Source organism: Martes martes (assembly GCF_963455335.1).
Source record: "Martes martes genome assembly, chromosome: 15".
Taxonomy (NCBI): domain Eukaryota; kingdom Metazoa; phylum Chordata; class Mammalia; order Carnivora; family Mustelidae; genus Martes; species Martes martes.
In genome coordinates this window covers 46502404-46519331 of record NC_137903.1, presented here as the reverse complement: position 1 = coordinate 46519331, position 16928 = coordinate 46502404, and the positions used below count along the sequence as shown (strand labels likewise).

At 38.8% G+C, this 16928-nt stretch overlaps 1 protein-coding gene across 1 annotated transcript; it reads right to left on the bottom strand.

The window, feature by feature from the left end:
* Window positions 1–8456: 8456 nt before the first annotated feature.
* PTGS2 (prostaglandin-endoperoxide synthase 2) lies at window positions 8457–13905 on the bottom strand (the record flags this gene model as incomplete). Its single annotated transcript, XM_080825077.1, has 10 exons — window positions 8457–8866; window positions 9008–9155; window positions 9547–9833; window positions 10131–10377; window positions 10481–10564; window positions 11176–11357; window positions 11774–11917; window positions 12585–12728; window positions 12851–12967; window positions 13854–13905. The coding sequence occupies 10 exons, from the start codon at window positions 13903–13905 to the stop codon at window positions 8457–8459; spliced, it is 1815 nt and encodes a 604-aa protein (XP_080681203.1).
* Window positions 13906–16928: the final 3023 nt, after the last annotated feature.

Here is a 16928-nt window from a genome sequence, read left to right as displayed (position 1 = left end):
AAAAAAATTAAAAAAAATATTAATAGAGGATCCATTTTGTCTATGCTGTGCCTTGTAGTTTTGAAAGAGCTTTGAAATTAAACAGACTTGAGCTCTGTGGGTAGTTGGGTAAGTTACTGAATGGTACTAAGCCTGTTTCCACCTTAGTAAAATGATATTAACAGTTTTTTCTCCATGGGATTGTCATGCAGAATGAAAATAACATTTACAATATGGTGATGAGTATAATAGATAACAAATAGATACAGAAAATAAATGTAGACAAAAAAAAGTATTGCTGGGAATTATCTATTCAGACCCAGCCTATTTTCACTTTTTATTGGGGCATAATTTACATTCATCAAAATGCACACGGTTATGTGGACCGTTCAATGAGTTTTTAGGACAGATGTACCTACGTCACTCATACCACTCGACTTCTGCAGGAAGCTTTGCTATTTATTCATCTTCCCAGGTAATCCTTGCTACTCCCTCTTCCCTCTGTGGAGGCCAAGAAAAACAAGGCTGTACCCATCTCGAGTCTAGCCCTGACATAAGTGCAGCCATCTGGATGTTCCAGATTATCACAAAATATTTCTGGGTTCTGACCTACGCAGGTTAGCACTTTAAACAGTCCCTCTCTCCTTTAATGATTGATTTAAACCCCTGGACTCAGCTGCCTCTGTCTTTCATAACTCCCCTATACATTCCCCAACTGATCAATGTTGACCCGAGTAGGTAAGGACAACTCTATGCCCCTACTCAGCAGGAAGAAGTTACAGAAGATGAGACCTTCCACCTTCAACAACCTTAAAGATTTAAGGGCCAAAATTGTTCAGGGGGAAATGTGGAGGCTAAGAAAATTCAGGCCATCCCACCCCAGGTTTAGCTTTAGCGTAAGTACAGCCATCTTAGCTCCGGCAGCCATCTCAGACCCCTGTGCCCAAGGGCTGAACTTTCCCCTACTTTAATTCTAAAGACCCCCACCCTACTTTAGTTCCAGGGAACCCCACCCTACTTTAGTATCAGGAAGCCCCACCCTGCTTTGGTTCCAGAGACCCCCACCCTGCTTTAGTAACAGAAACCCATAAATACCCCTGCCTTAACTAAGCTCGGTGTCCAAGTCCCTACTCCGCTGTGCCTGTGCCGGGGGTACTTGGGCCCAAGCTTAAGCTTGTCAAATAAACCCTCGTGTGATTGCATCAGTGCTTGGCTCCTTGGCGGTCTCTCAGACGCGAAAACTCAGGCATAACATTACCCTCAACCATGATTCTTGATTACTTTCCTTCTAGATAGTTCCTTACAGAACTTTATATAACTGCAGTCACACAGTATATATTCTTTTGTGCCTTTTTTCCCCTCTACGTGTTTTTCAGATTCACTCATGTTATTGACTGTATCAGCAGTTCATGACTGTTTACTGATGAATAGCATTCCATTGTGTAGAGATAACGCCACTTACTTATTCCTTCTCTTGTTGATGGAAATCTGCCCTGTTTTCAGTTTGGGGTATTATGAATCAAGCGGCTGTAGGCATTCCTGTGCAAGTCTTTTGTGCACATTTATATTCATTCTCTTAGGTAAATAACTAGAAGTGGAATTGCTAGATCATAGGGCCCATTTGTGTTTATGTAAAACTACCAGACTGGTTTCCTACTGGCTATGTTTTACACTCCCGTCAGTAATTATGAGAGTCTCATTTATTCCAGTATTTGCGAACATGTGGTACTGTCGATGTATTAGTTGCAGTTCTCCAGGACTGATAATACGTACTGGTTCTATATCCCCGTCTTTCTCCATCTCTCGCTTATTTGCAAAATTGAGAAGGAAAGTGAGGGAACATCAGAACTTCAGTTTTACAAATAAGAGAGAGACGGGGACAGATATTTTAAGGGATTGTGGAGGCTAGGATGTCTGAAATCTGCAGGGCAGGCCAGCAGGCTGAAAATTCAGATAGGAGTCGATGTCAAGTCTAAATTTCTCAGGGCAGCAGGCTGGAAACTCAAGTAGAGCTCCTACATTGCAGTCCTAAGGAGGATTCTCTTTGGGAGAATGTCAGTCTTTGCTTCTCAAGGCCTTCAGCTGATTGAGTGAGGTTCACCATTGTATGGGGAGTCATATGCTTTACTCAAAGTCTATGGATTTCAATGTTAATGACATTTAAATATTCTTTCACAGCAGCATCTAGACTGGGCGTTTGACCAAATGGGCACCATATCTTAGCCAGGTTGACATATAAAATGAACCATTACAGGGCGCCTGGGTGGCTCAGTCCTTAAGCATGTGCCTTCAGCTCAGATCACGATTGCAGGCTCCTGGGATGACACCCCACATCGGGCTCCCTGCTCAGCAAAGAGCCTGCTTCTCCCTCTCCCACTTTACCCGCTGTGTTCCCTCTCTTGATGTCTCTCTCTGTCAAATAAATAAATAAAATCTTTTCAAAGATAAAAATTAAAATTAAATAAAAAAAAAATTGTGGCGCCTGGGTGGTTCAGTGGGTTAAAGTCTTTGCCTTCGGCTTGGGTCATGATCCCAGGGTCCTGGGATCAAGCCCTGCATCAGGCTCTCTGCTCAGCGGGGAGCCTGCTTCCTCCTCTCTCTGCCTGCCTCTACTTGTGATCTCTGTCAAATAAATAAATAAAAATCTTAAAAAAAATAAAATAAAATTAACCATTACAGTTAATCTTTTAAATTTTAATGAATCTAATAGGTGTCTAGTAGTATCTCACTGTGGTTTTAATTTTCATGTCCCTGATGACTAATGATGTTGAACGTATTTTCATGTACTGATTGGATATTCACATGTCAGTAAGTTTCTGCTTATATCTTTTGCTTTTTCTTACTAAGTTATTATTTTTACTATTTAGAGTTATTTATAAGTTCTATATTCCAGTCCTTGTTAGATGTGTGTGTTATGACTATTTTCTGAGTCTGTGGCATGTCTATTCATTTTCCTAGCATCGTCTTTTGATGAGCAACTTTTCTTGTTTTATGAAGTAAACCATTAATCTTTTTATCTTTTAGAGTTAGTAGTTGATGGATCTTAAACTCTTTGCCTACTCTAGGTTCATGAAGATATTATTCCATAATTTTTCCTGAAAGCTTTATGGTTTTGATCTGTAAACGATCTTGAATTAATTTGTGTGTGTTGTGAGGTACAATCGAGTTTCCTTCTTTTCATGTAGATGTTCAATTTTCTCAGACCATTTATTGAAAAGACTTTTGAGGGGGCACCTGGGTGGCTCAATGGGTTAAAGCCTCTGCCTTCATCCCAGGTCATGATCCCAGGGTCCTGGGATCAAGTCCTACATCAGGCTCTCTGCTCTGCGGGGAGCCTGCTTCCCCCGTGCGCTCTCTCTGCCTGCCTCTCTGCCTACTTGTGATCTCTGTCTGTCAAATAAATAAATAAAATCTTAAAAAAAAAGAAAAGAAAAGACTTTTGGAGGTTTATTTATTAAATTGCATTGCCACCATTGTCAACTATACAATTGTCAGACTGATCTAGAATCTCCATCCTAATTCTAAATTTTTTGGAGAGAGAATTTTATTTTCCCTGCTTGGTTGGATGTCCATTCTAGGACAGTCTATTGTGGCAGTTTGGATAAGGGTCAAGGAAATCAAATGATACAAAAGTAGCCTGTAAACCTGTTCTTATCACCAAGAATGACGTCTCTTCCTTTTTTTTTTTTTTTTTTTTACTTTTTACTTTGAAATAACTGTAAGTTCACAGGAAGTTGCAAAGAAATGTAGAGGGAGTACCATGCAACCTTCAGACCACCTCCTCTGATGTTAACATCTTACATTATAGTCATATATATATAATCATCATAGAATAGGTAACTTTAAGAGACTGCCTTTTTTTTTTTCTTCACTAAGCATAACTCACTTGAGTTCTATCCAAGTTGTTTCATGTATGATTAGTTGTATTTGTTTTGCTGCATAGTACTCCATGGTATGGATATATCACAGTTTGCTACAGTTTGTTTAACTATTAACCTTTTGAAGAATATTTGAATTATTTCCAGTTTTGTGCTATTATGAATAAAGTTGCTATGAAGCTTTATATAGAGATTTTTATGTGAATATAGGTTATTTTTCTGGGATACATACCCAAGAGTACAATGCTAGATTGTATCATGTAGGAGGTAAAATAATAGTCCTCCAAAGATTTCCATGCCCTAATCTCTAGAACATGTGAATATGTTGCCTTTCATGGTACAAGGGACTTTGTATATGTGAAAAAAAATTTTGGATCTTGAGGGAAGGAGATTTTCCTGGATTATCTTCATGGGCCCAAAGTAATAAAAAGGGTCCTTATGGGAGAGAGGCAAGAGGATCAGAGTCAGAGATATTAGAAGATGCTACCCTGCGAGCTTTGAAGGTAAAGAAATGGACCATGAGCCAAGTAATGCAGGTAGCCTCTAGAAGCTAGAAAAGGCAAAAGACAGATTCTCCCCTAGAGCTTCCAGAAGAAACACAGCCCTACTGACACTTTGATTTTAACTCATAAGATCTATTTCTTATTTCTGAACCTCCAGGACTGTAGATAATAAATTTGTGTTGTTTGAAGCCATTCAGTTTGTTGTAATTTGTCATAGCATCAATAGAAAACTAATGTACATGGTAAGAGAATTTTTAGTTTTAGAAGAAACTGCTGAACTATTTCTCCAGAGTGGGAATCTCTATCTTCTAAGATCTTACTCTTCCTTTAAGAATCACCACATATTGGGGCACCTGGGTGGCTCAGTGGGTTAAGCCTCTGCCTTCGGCTCAGGTCATGATCTCAGAGTCCTGGTGTCGAGCCCCGCATCGGGCTCTCTGCTCAGAGGGGAGCCTGCTTCCTCCTCTCTCTCTGCCTGCCTCTCTGCCTACTTGTGATCTCTGTCTGTCAAATAAATAAATAAAATTAAAAAAAAATCACCACATATTCTTTTTCTTTCATGAGGCTTATTCTTGTTCACTTATTGAATATTTTATAATGCCTTTTAAGTACCACTGTTCTGAGACCAGTGAATAATGCAAACAAGGTCCTTGCTTTCATAGGCATGAAATTCTACTGAGGGGACACAGATAATAAATAAACATACAAATCAAGGCAATAACAGAAATAAATGCCATAAAGAAGATGAAAGAGCTTTCGTAGTTGGCATTAGTTTATGTAGTTGGAGAAGGACTGAGGGAAAATTAGAGCCAAGCTCTGGCTGTTGAAAAGGATCCAGCCGTGTGGAAATCTGAAGAAGGATCATTTGAAACAGGGGCAACAGCTTGAGAACCCCTGCTGGTGAGCAAATCAGAAGAAAGCAGATGTGACTGGAGCACAGTGAGCAAGGGCAGGAAATTATGGTAAATGAGGTCAGATAGGCAGGGGACTGATCACTGAGACACACTATGATAGCATAAGGAGTGCAGGTTTGTCCATTGCGTAATAGGACGCCATGGGAAGATTTCAAACAGGAGAGGAATATTATCTGATGTATGGTTGAAAATGACCACTCTCACCATAATAAGGAGAATGGTTTGGAATGAGGCAAGAACAGAAGGAAAGCCAATTGAGAGATAATTGCATCAACGAGGTTGGTAGTATTAGAGAAAAGGTGACAGGTGCAGAATTTGTTTGTGGGTTATAGTCAACAAAATTGCTGTGTGAATGACTATGGGCATGAAGAAAAGAGGGGATTCTGCTTGAGAATAAGGAGATGGTGGTGTCCTTAACTTTGGATGATTATTATTTCGGGTATGTGGTGTGAAGTGGGCAAAGTTGGTAAAATAAGCCATTTAAGTTTATGCATTTGAGTGGGTAAGTTGTCAATGAGATTGTTCTGGTGAAATAAGTTTAGGAGTGATAATGTTTTAATTTATGAGCTTGGATGGGATTCACCTGGAAGAGGGCAGATAAAGAGGGGGATGAAGACACTTCAATTTATAGATACAATGGAGGATGAAGAGATTTTTTTAAAAAATCTGAGTAATAGCACTGCGTGAAGGCAAAGACCAGGAGAGTTTCAAACCAAGAACCAAGAAAAAAAAAAAAGATCTTTCAGTAGAGAAACTGTAAACATTTGTGCTGAATGCTACTAAGAAGTCAAACAGATTAGGAGGATGGCTGAAACAAACTTGTACCAGTTAAGTATAATGGAGGGAGAGTAGACAAGGAATGAAGGCACGATTGTAAGGAAATGAGATAAATGGGGTAATGAGAAGCAAAGAGGTCAATGAATCAGTAGACTCAATGAAACCAGAGTTACATGTTAAAATGTGAGTACTAAGATAGGTGAATTAGAAGGTAAGTCAAGAAGATGCTTGAAATCAAGATTTTGATAATAGTATAGCAACTGCTGATAAGATCAAGGTATGTATATAGTCATAGGAAATACGGAAGAAGTCATCACAGGAATGAAAGCCAAGGAAGAGAAAAGCCACAAGGATGTTAAATAGGTGGTCCTGGTACATAGTGCTATTACCAAAATATCAGCATTAGGAGTACAATGGAAGCCCTTGAACCAGGTACTAATGGTTTGCCCAGTTCTTTGAATTTGTGATTTTGTACTTCTTAGCCATTTATCTTACTCTTTGCCTTCCATATGCTTGTTTTTTTCTTCTTTCTTCCAGATTAGCCAATGAAAACAAGTTTGTTGCTATCTCCTATAGCACAAAGCACACATGTTCCAATAGAGTGTTGCAGTGAACAAAGGACAGCTTCTTCCTCTAGGAAACCTCTCTATGACTGAGGGAAGAACTATTTCATTCGAATACAAGACAATGGTATACATATAGGGCTTTAGAGAAATCATACGTCATAGGACAAAGATATATGGAAACAGTCAAAATTTATTTTAGAAGAGATTTTTTTCCATTCTTAAATAGTATAAAAATAAACAGGCATTTGTTTCAACACTTACATAAGTTAATTTAAATACACATTTGTCTGAGGCACCAAACCGTTCATATTATATTCCGAATTCCCAGGTTCAGTCAGCAGGATGATGTTAATGTAAGTTTTTTTTTTTAAATCAGTGAAATCAAAAGTTTTTTTATATAAGCCCTTCTAATATTGACTATTTCTTTCTTAACTATAAACTTTTAAAACATAAAATCTTAAAAATTCCCCTGAGTTATTTCCTTTAATGAAATTTCATTTTCTTCTTCTACCTAAAAGACATGTTTTTTCACTTATTTACAAATACTGATGTTATCTGTAATCAGTGCTTGATTTAAAAATGTTAAAACCAAAAAATATTAAAACCCATAGTGCCCTGCACATGTCCCCTCAATAAGTTATAGCTGAATGAATTAATGAAGGATCCACAGGTCCTTCAAAAATGTGTAAGAGGTCAGTCTTACAGTATATCCAGGCTAATGAGACACAGTGGTCTCTGTGGGCTGGTATATAGATCAATCTTCTATATATCAATTCCAACTTTCTGTATTTCAATATACCAGAGTTGGGTTTCTGAAAATTTATTCAAAAATCTTAATAATTTATCTTATAGTTTACATATTAATTCAGAGTTAATCTCAAAGATATACTGATTCTTACTCAATGCAAAAGAAAAAAAAATCAATGATTGCAGCTTAAACCTAGTTTATAATAATGTCCTAACAAAACATAAATAATACTCAATAAATTAAATTAAGTAGTATACAGTACCAGCAAATGTCAGCTGACAATGAGATGTGGAAAAGAAACATTATCTTCCCAGAAACTACTCAGGATTTGTTTGGTTTTGCTTTTAAATAGGAAAGGACATTCATTAGAACAGAAATACAACTTTCTTCTATCAACAACCCCCTACAGTTCTTTGTAAGGCGTTAGTCTCATTGTAGGCTTCTTCTGCTATAGAGTTTGAAATGATAAAGTTCTCTGCCTTTCATGTAAAATGCCTCTGTGTAGAGGCCTTTAAGGGCTGTGTTTTTTTTCTTCATTCCTACTAAATTACTAGTAGTCCTGAGTTGAGGTTTTCTGAAAAGTTCTGAAAGTTCAGATAAGAAAGTACAGAGTCCAAAGAAAGATGAACTCAGATCTTTAAAACCAAGAAAACAAAAAAGTAAACTGATCAGAATAGAGTTTCTCCCAGCACAGTGGCTAACAGAAGAAAAGAAACTGTGTGCAGGTAGTTGCTTCTAATGCTTCCTGGAAGATACACTAGAAATCCCGACAGTGCGGAAAAACACTTGCAGCATTTTGCCATCTTGGAACAGAGTTTAAATGTCCGAACACCTTTGCTTTTGTTCTTATTATAAATAATAGAAACTGAAATTCAAGTAAAAGGATGTCAAACTCACTTACAAAACAATGACAACTATTTTCCCCTTTAACCTGAAGACATCTTAAAAGCAGTGACATGAAAATTTCACAAGTATGACCCCTTTCTCCTTAACAGAAGATGTTAAGTAACATAAGGAGCTTAACATAAATATTAAATAATTAAGTTAAAAGAAATCGTCCATATAAATAAATAAATATGATTAACAGGCTTCTACAGTTCGGTGGACCGTTCTTTTAGCAGGACCGTGGGATTGATGTCATCTAGTCCGGAGTGTGAAGAGCTTGCATTAATGGTGACTGTTTTGGTGAGCTGGGGGTCTTGAACACTGAACGCAGTAAAAGGACAGCCCTTCACGTTATTGCAGATGAGAGACTGAATGGAGGCAGTGTTGATGATTTTAAAGCCTACTTCTCCACCAAAAGTACTAGGCTTCCAGTAGTCAGGCGAACAGATGGGATTACCCATAAGTCCTTTCAAGGAGAATGGTGCTCCCATTTCTACCATGGTCTCACCAAAGATGGCCTCTGGACGAGGCTTTTCTACCAGGAGGGCTGGATACAGCTCCATGGCATCAATATCGCCATAAAGGGCCTCTAACCCCGCAGCCATTTCCTTCTCTCCTGTGAAGGTGACAAAGACAGATATACAGCCAATGTAAAAAATTTTACCAAAGAAAAAAGTTTTAACCTTTGACTCAATTCCCTTTCAACTTCTCCGTTGTTTCCATTTGACCCTCGATTCTTCAAAAAACTCTCTCTCACCTGTAAGTTCTTCGAAAGACGTGTAGGGCTTCAGCCGAAAGCGTTTGCGGTACTCATTCAGAGACTGGTACTTCATCTGTCTGCTCTGGTCAATTGAGGCCTTTGCTACTTGTTGTACTGCAGCTGGAACATTCCTACCACCAGCAACCTGCGGAAAATAAATCGTAGAACACCATTTTTAGGCACCTTGATGATGATTTCTACTTTATAACACTCATTCCCTGGGTGGAGTACACAGGACTGACGTTCCCAGCCGAGACCTAAACTATCCAAGTTAGAAAGCTTTATCTCTATAATCTACAGATTAGATATTGTTAAGCCATGACTACCTATCGCTATTTGATAGCCACAGACTACAAGTTTAGACTTTCTTTTTTATGTTTAGACTTTTCCAAAAAAATGGTAGACTTCTATCTTCAAGAGAAATGACTAGCAAAATATTGCTCTTTCAGGAAGTTTAAGAAAAATCATTTTGATGGTGGAAATTCTAGTGACTAAGGAGTCCTTTGTTTTGTTTTTCAGTAACAAGGCTTACTTACCCTGCCAGCAATTTGCCTGCTGAATGATTCCACAAACTGGGTAAGCCCATGTTCCAGCAGTATAGAGTTGTTGTAGACAAACTGTTGGAAATTGTACTCCTGGTCATCTATTTGCAAGGTGTCGGGCAGAAGGGGATGCCAGTGGTAGAGCGTGTTAAACTCAGCAGCAATACGGTTTTGGTACTGGAATTGTTGGTTGAAAAGCAGCTCTGGGTCAAACTTCAGCTTGAAGTGATAGCCACTCAAGTGCTGTACATAATCTTCAATCACAATCTTAATGGTTTCTCCTATTTACACAAAATAAAGACATTTAGAGCATTAAGTCTCTGATTACCAACTTTCACGCAACTGAAATGCAATTTAGGGAATCCGCTATTCCCTCACTTCTATTTCGTCCTTTGAACTATCGACACAAAAGGTATTTATTTATAGGACCAATCCCGCTCAAGGATTGAATTAATAGGGAGCATGTGATTTTACATTCACCACGTTCTCCCAGAATTAGTTAAAACGTATCAAAGGTAACAAGTTCGTTTTCTCTGCGGAGGAGAGTTTCGTTTAAATTATTTTCTCCTCTTGCTTACCTATCAATATGAGCCTGCTCGTCTGGAACAGACGCTCATCATCCCACTCTGGATGCTCCTGTTTCAGCACATCACACACTCTGTTATGTTCCCGCAGCCAGATTGTGGCATACATCATCAGACCAGGCACCAGCCCGAAGACTTCCTGGCCCACAGCAAACCGCAGGTGTTCAGGAACATGGGGTGGGTAGATCATCTCCACCTGAGTATCTTTGACTGTGGGAGGATACACCTCTCCGTCGATTACCTAAACAATGGTAACAAAAACGTTACATTTTCATCAGTAGAAGTTTCTAAATTCAGCTAAGTCATGAGTCATAACTAATTCTTAATATTCAAATAGAACGAACCTGATATTTCATTTTTCCATCCTCGAAAAGGCGCAATTTATGTTGTCTATCCAAAGTTTCCCCATAAACATGGCTTAAGTCCACCTAGAAGAGACGGAAAAATTTTAATTTGTTGCTGCTGAAGTTTGTAAAGTGTCTATAATATATCATTAAATAATTTGATAAAACACTTTTTTCTCAAAGCCAAAAAATTCTAAATTTGTTTATCCACTGACACTACAAACCTATGTATCTTGTGTTGAAAGGTATTTAGTATCTCATATGGAGTTGTAAATATGTAATATGCTTCACTATAGCTATATGGTATTTCTTTTAAAAAGCATCAGAAAATGTATTACTGATCTAAAATTCTTACTGGCAAATTGAAACTGTCACTGAATTCCAAGGGTTAAGAATGCTGCAAAAATCTCATCATATTTAAAGCATCATAATCAGAGTACAAATGTTTTAAGACACCACTTTTTGCAGTGCTAATATTTTAAACTAAAAATATAAGAGCCAAATTACAAATATTATGCCTACATGCATGTGTGTGTGCATGTGCATTTTTACTAAACCAGTGAATCAAAAATGGAAATTCCATTAAGGTTTTTATAGACAGAACATTTAAGAAGAGGGTAAATTTGGTGTAGCAAAAATACACACACACAGCACTCAGTTATTTTTGCTATAATTTCGCTTTAACTCTGTCTTACCCCATGGCCCAGTCCTTTGGTGAAACCTGGCCCTCGCTTATGATCTGTCTTGAAAAATTGATGGGTAAAGTGCTGGGCAAAGAATGCAAACATCATATTTGTGCCCTGGGGATCAGGAATGAACTTTCTTCTTAGAAGAAATTTTTCCACAATCTCTTTAGAATCAGGAAGCTCTTTCTTGCCTGAAAAATGAGAAAGCTAAGATAAGAATTCATTAACAAACCCAAAGACACCAACTATTTCCTAAGGGGCCTTCCTCACCTACAGGAGAAAAGAATTAAAACATAAATCGAAGTTCTAAGATATGGGGAAACACATTCTTACTGAATTAATTTTACCTATTTTGTTTAACTAGTATTAATTTGGTTTTAATGAAACAATTTGAAAACAATAAAGACATTAAACCAAAATGTCCATTCACTTTCATGAATAGTTGACAGAGATACACTTTTCAAGAAAAAAATCTCCACGATATCCTTAAAAGAGCAAACAATATGCTTTTATTAATAAATAAATGATAGTTCAGGGCTGGATTTTCTAGGTAGCAAGCCAATCCCTACTGCAAGGAATACATCTCTGACTGCCTCCCGACACTTACCTTTCACACCCAGGGGTGTTGGACAGTCATCGGCCACCGGGGGAAGAGCTCTGGTATAGTAGGAGAGATTAGAAAAGGCTTCCCAGCTTTTATAGCCATAGTCCACGTTGTAAGTTGGTGGACTGTCAATCAAATGTGACCTGGCTGAAATTTAAGGAAAAAAATTTGTTTTATTTGTGCCCACATCAATGTTCCTTTTTATTGTAAAATGTACAAAGTGGCAGGAAAGACTGACTTTAATTCCAATAAAGACAACCTACTGTAGAACAGTTACACTGAAGTCTAGTACTTAAAAAAAAAATCAGGAAGAATGATTCATTAAAATGCATCTTTAACGAAGTATATATACTTTTACATAAGACATGATCTAGCCATCTTGATTTTTCAAATAACCATCCAACTACCGCTTAAGAGGCCTATGAAGGAATGTTTGAACAAGACACACATGCTTTAGTAATAATTTTCTTGCTGACCCAAATCCAGATTAACCAGATTATTTTACTAGGTGCAATCCTGTGGTCCATGACATTGAATAAACTGGACCACAATTCCTTCATGGATTGGCAGGAGCAGTGAATTTATAAGAGGTGTACAAGACTTAAGTAGAATTCTGATTGTGAGACAGAACTTTCCAAACTGAATGGGACTGAGATGTGTTTTGAGCCATTAAGATGGAAGGCAAACTAAAAAGGTCTATTTAAAGTTATTTTGACAAGGTTGAAAAGAGATTTCGGGATTAGGCTCAATAATCAAGTTTTATAAAGAACATTTTTCTTTGAGGAAACTGAAAACCTTAGAGACTTGTACTTACATGTCAACACGTATCTCATAATTACATTTCGCAGGAAGGGAATGTTATTGACAATGTTCCAGACTCCCTTGAAGTGGGTAAGTATGTAGTGCACTGTATTCGGAGTGGGTTTCAGGAATAATTTTACTCTTGTCAGAAATTCAGCTGCAAAAAGAGGAAAAAAAAAAAAAAGAAAGATTAGCAGGACCCATTTTAAGATACTAGAGTGTAAAGTGATAACTGCATGTATCCCCAGTCCAAATAAGGGCACCCAAGGGCACACTTACGTGTTGAACAGTTTTCACCATAGAATCCTGTTCGAGAGCAGTCACACATATACTGGTCAAATCCTATGCTCATACATACACCTTGGTTTTGACATGGGTTGGAACAGCAAGGATTCGCTACAATAAAAGTAAGAACAGTAAGTAAGTTATTCTTTACTTTCTTAATCTTGATATACACGTTTAATTGTTTTACATAGTATGGGTCAATTTCTTAACCTTGATATACACATTTAATTGTTTTACATAGTATGGGTCAATTTTACGTAAATAAATTCAAGAAATATACGGGTAATCATTGGAAAACAATTTTTTTAACCTGTGGCACCGAATAATTAATAAAGGAAATACCAACTTTGTATTCTAAATAAGGGTAACAATATTCAACCAGGGAAGTGATATTGCTAAGTTTTTTCTTTAGAAATTTTTTAGATGTTAAAATTAGCATTTTTGAAGAGCTCAAAGAAGTAGCATTTTGTAACTAAAGTGGACGTATCTAGTACATTAATCAAATTTAGGGGAAATTTCAGTGTAAAAACAGTGTTAAAATATTTTGCTTATCTAAAACAAAACAACAACAACAACAACAACAAAAAACAACCTGGGCTTTCCTGAGTCAGGAAAGCACTAAATAGAGTATTTAAAACAATGGCTCCCATCCCCGAACAGTAGGCACCCCACACAAACATTTCACATATATTATTGATCGATCCTGTTTTATCATAATGACAATCTGCAAATTAGTATCACTGTCCCTATTTAGCAGATGAGAAAAGTAGCGCACACCGCTTAAGTAACCGGCTCAGGATGATCAGAGCTGGTGGCAAAGCTGGGGTAGCCACCCAGTTCTTTTGGGCTCTAATGGTCCACACTCTCTACCAAGTCAAACATCGTCTCCTTTCCCGGACTGTTCAAAGTACCGGGAGGATCCGGGAGCTCAGCGGAACCTTAGCGGGAATTACCGAACCGAGGAAGGAGTCCCCGCTGCGGGGCGCCAGGTACCCACCTGCACGGCAGAGCGCCAGGGCGGCGCAGAGCAGCAGGGCGCGGGCAAGCATCGCGGCGGCGGCGGCGGCGGCGGCGGCGGGCGGAGCGCGGGCGGGCGGAGGCGTTGCCGTACTTGGGCTCGGGCTGCAGAGCCGGAGCAGGCGCCGTGCGAAGTCACCAGCGAAATCCTGACACTCGCTGCAAGTTGTTTGACAACTGGAAGCTAACGGAGAGAACCTTCCTTTTATGCGTAAAAACGAAGCCCACGTGACGGCATGACTGTTTCTTTCCGCCTTTTTAAAACTCTAACCTCCCCCCCCAAGCCTCCCCCCTCCCCCTGTCTATTTAAATAATTGCGTAAGAAGGCAGGATTTTTTACCCACGCAAATGAGAAAATCGGAAACCTGGGAAGCTGCCCTCGGCTTCCCCAAGGCGGGTGCAAAGCGAAGGAGCCTCCCCCACTCCCCCACCCCCGCCCCGCTGAGATCTGGTTCTCCTCCCCCAGTCCCTCAGCTCCGGAGTGCGATTTGCTCCAGATTCCCTTTCTCCCAGTCTTTTGCATTTTAGAGAGCCGGTGCCTCGGCGGATCCCACTGCGGGAGCGAGAATATAATGCTTCCTCTCCGGGAATCCGTGCGACCGGAGGTCCCAGAGCGCAGGGAATCTCCCTGGGCGGCCCTCCCCATGTCTCATCCCCAGGTCTTTGGGGGCCGAGGAGTCACAGTCTGGACAGACTGGGCCAAAAAAGACTGTTTTACACGTCATGTATTTCAAACGTCGTGATTTCAGTGACGACCTATAACCTAGAGCATATGGAGTACATACATGCGTTACACTTTTTTTATTTGGCCGAATGAACTATAAGAGCTATCGTCAGTTTACATTATCTGTAAAATGCGAATTCCTCTCCACAATTTGCTCCTTAGCAGCTGTCCTGTAAACAGTCCGTCTGAGCTTGAGCAATCACCACTATAACGTTTCCGCTCCTCTGATAACAGGGGAAGGGAAAGGGCCCAGATCTGCCGGGATGCTAATGTCCAAAACATCAGCTTTTTTTTTTTTTTTTTTTTTTTTTCATTTTTCTCCAACGTGTTTTATTTATAACCTCTGCTCTTTTCTATAAAGGAAAACATCTTTACAAGACTATAGCTTTAACTGAAGAAATATCTCTTTTTATATATCATGCCATTCAAACCTATTTATCTTCTGATTTTTGAGAGTGCTCTCAGTGTCAGAGTAATCTTTATAATTTCCTTTGGAACTCCTGACAAAACTTTCTAATGCACAGATCCTTAAACATTTCACTGAATTATGTTTTCATAAATTTCATGTTGTCTTTTTTTCTGAAATGAAAAGTTCAGATCAAGTTTATAAGGAGGTCTTGCTTCATGACCGCATTTTAGGACATGTAGAGATGGTTTCCTTGTAATTTTCCCAAGAACCCCAGTTTTAGAATTCTGACCATAGATGACATGTTTCAAGATATACCATTGGGAATGGGGCTTCCTTGAAGCAAGACAATATAAGAAGGTGGGAAGGAGCTGGATTAGAACAATGACTTTTGATCTCTAACACATGTGACCATAGGAGTTAGTTTTTTGTGTTTTTTTTTGTTTTTTTTTCCAATTTTTTATTTATTTTCAGCGTAACAGTATTCATTGTTTTTTCACCACACCCAGTGCTCCATGCAATCTGTGCCCTCCCTAATACCCACCACCTGGTTCCCCCACCCTCCAAAACATCAGCTTTAATGCATTTCCATCTCTGCTGCGTGGGTTTTCACCACGTTGGTCACCAGCCCTTCACAGGGGATACACGAAAAAGAAAGAAACTAGGTTTTTAAAGTATGTTTCTTAAAGTCATTTCTGCCCACTTTTCCAAGATGATGAATATGACCATGTATCAAAGTACAACACTGCATTTACTTTTCAGTTGTCTGGGTTTATTAGTGCAAATCTTCTATTCTCGTTTTGGAACACAGTTTTGATGAGGAATTGAGTGGAATGGATGGGAAAGATGGATGAGTTTGACAATTTTGGGTATTTTATCATCCTTTGCCTTTATTTAATATCCTTTTGTGGTGTGAGCATGAAATAGAAAGAAAGAAAAAAAAAGGGAAGAAAGAAAAGAAAGGAAGGAAGGAAAGAAAAGAAAGAGAAAGCAAGAAAGTAAGTTAGTTACCAGAATCAAAGTGGAGAATAAAACGTTCAAAGCCATACATTCTTAGCACTAATGGAAAAAACAGCATAAAACCTGAGGTAACACTATACCAGATATCTCAATCTGTAGAAGTCTTTTTTTTAAATATTTTATTTATTTATTTGACAGACAGAGATCACAAGTAGACAGACAGGCAGGCAGAGAGAGGAAGGGAAGCAGGCTGCCTGCTGAGCAGAGAGCCCGATGCAGGGCTTGATCCCTCCTGGGATCATGACCTGAGCTGAAGACAGAGGCTTTAACCCGCTGAGCCACCCAGGCGCCCCTCAATCTGTAGAAGTCTTAAAAGAGAAAAGAAACTTACTTGAATTTCTTTTTCCTTATCATATTGGTTAAGGTATTTATCTGATTTTACATGAGACATAAATGACTAAATTTCCATCTCATCCAAGAAGCCTTTCTCCTCTAGTCATATTTAATCATTCAATTTATGACACTCCCATTTATCGTACTAAGTCTTACACGGAATTTTAACTAAGAGCATAATTTTTTAAAGAGGTTAGGTGGTATCTACCAAAATTTTAAAGTGATATTTAGGACCACACATTTGAGCTTTTTAGGTGTCACATAAGATTCTATACTCTGGGCGCCTGGGTGGCTCAGTGGGTTAAACCTCTGCCTTCAGCTCAGGTCATGATCTCAGGATCGTGGGATCCAGTCCCGCCCGCATCGGGCTCTCTGCTCAGCAGGGAGCCTGCTTCCCTTCCTTTCTCTCTCTGCCTGCCTCTCTGCCTACTTGTGATCTCTCTCTGTCAAATAAATAATAAAATCTTAAAAAAAAAAATTCTATACTCTGACTCTGGTACTGCACTCAAATTCTACACTGTAATCCTGAATTCATGTTGAAGTCGTTATCATCCAATATATGCATTATGAGA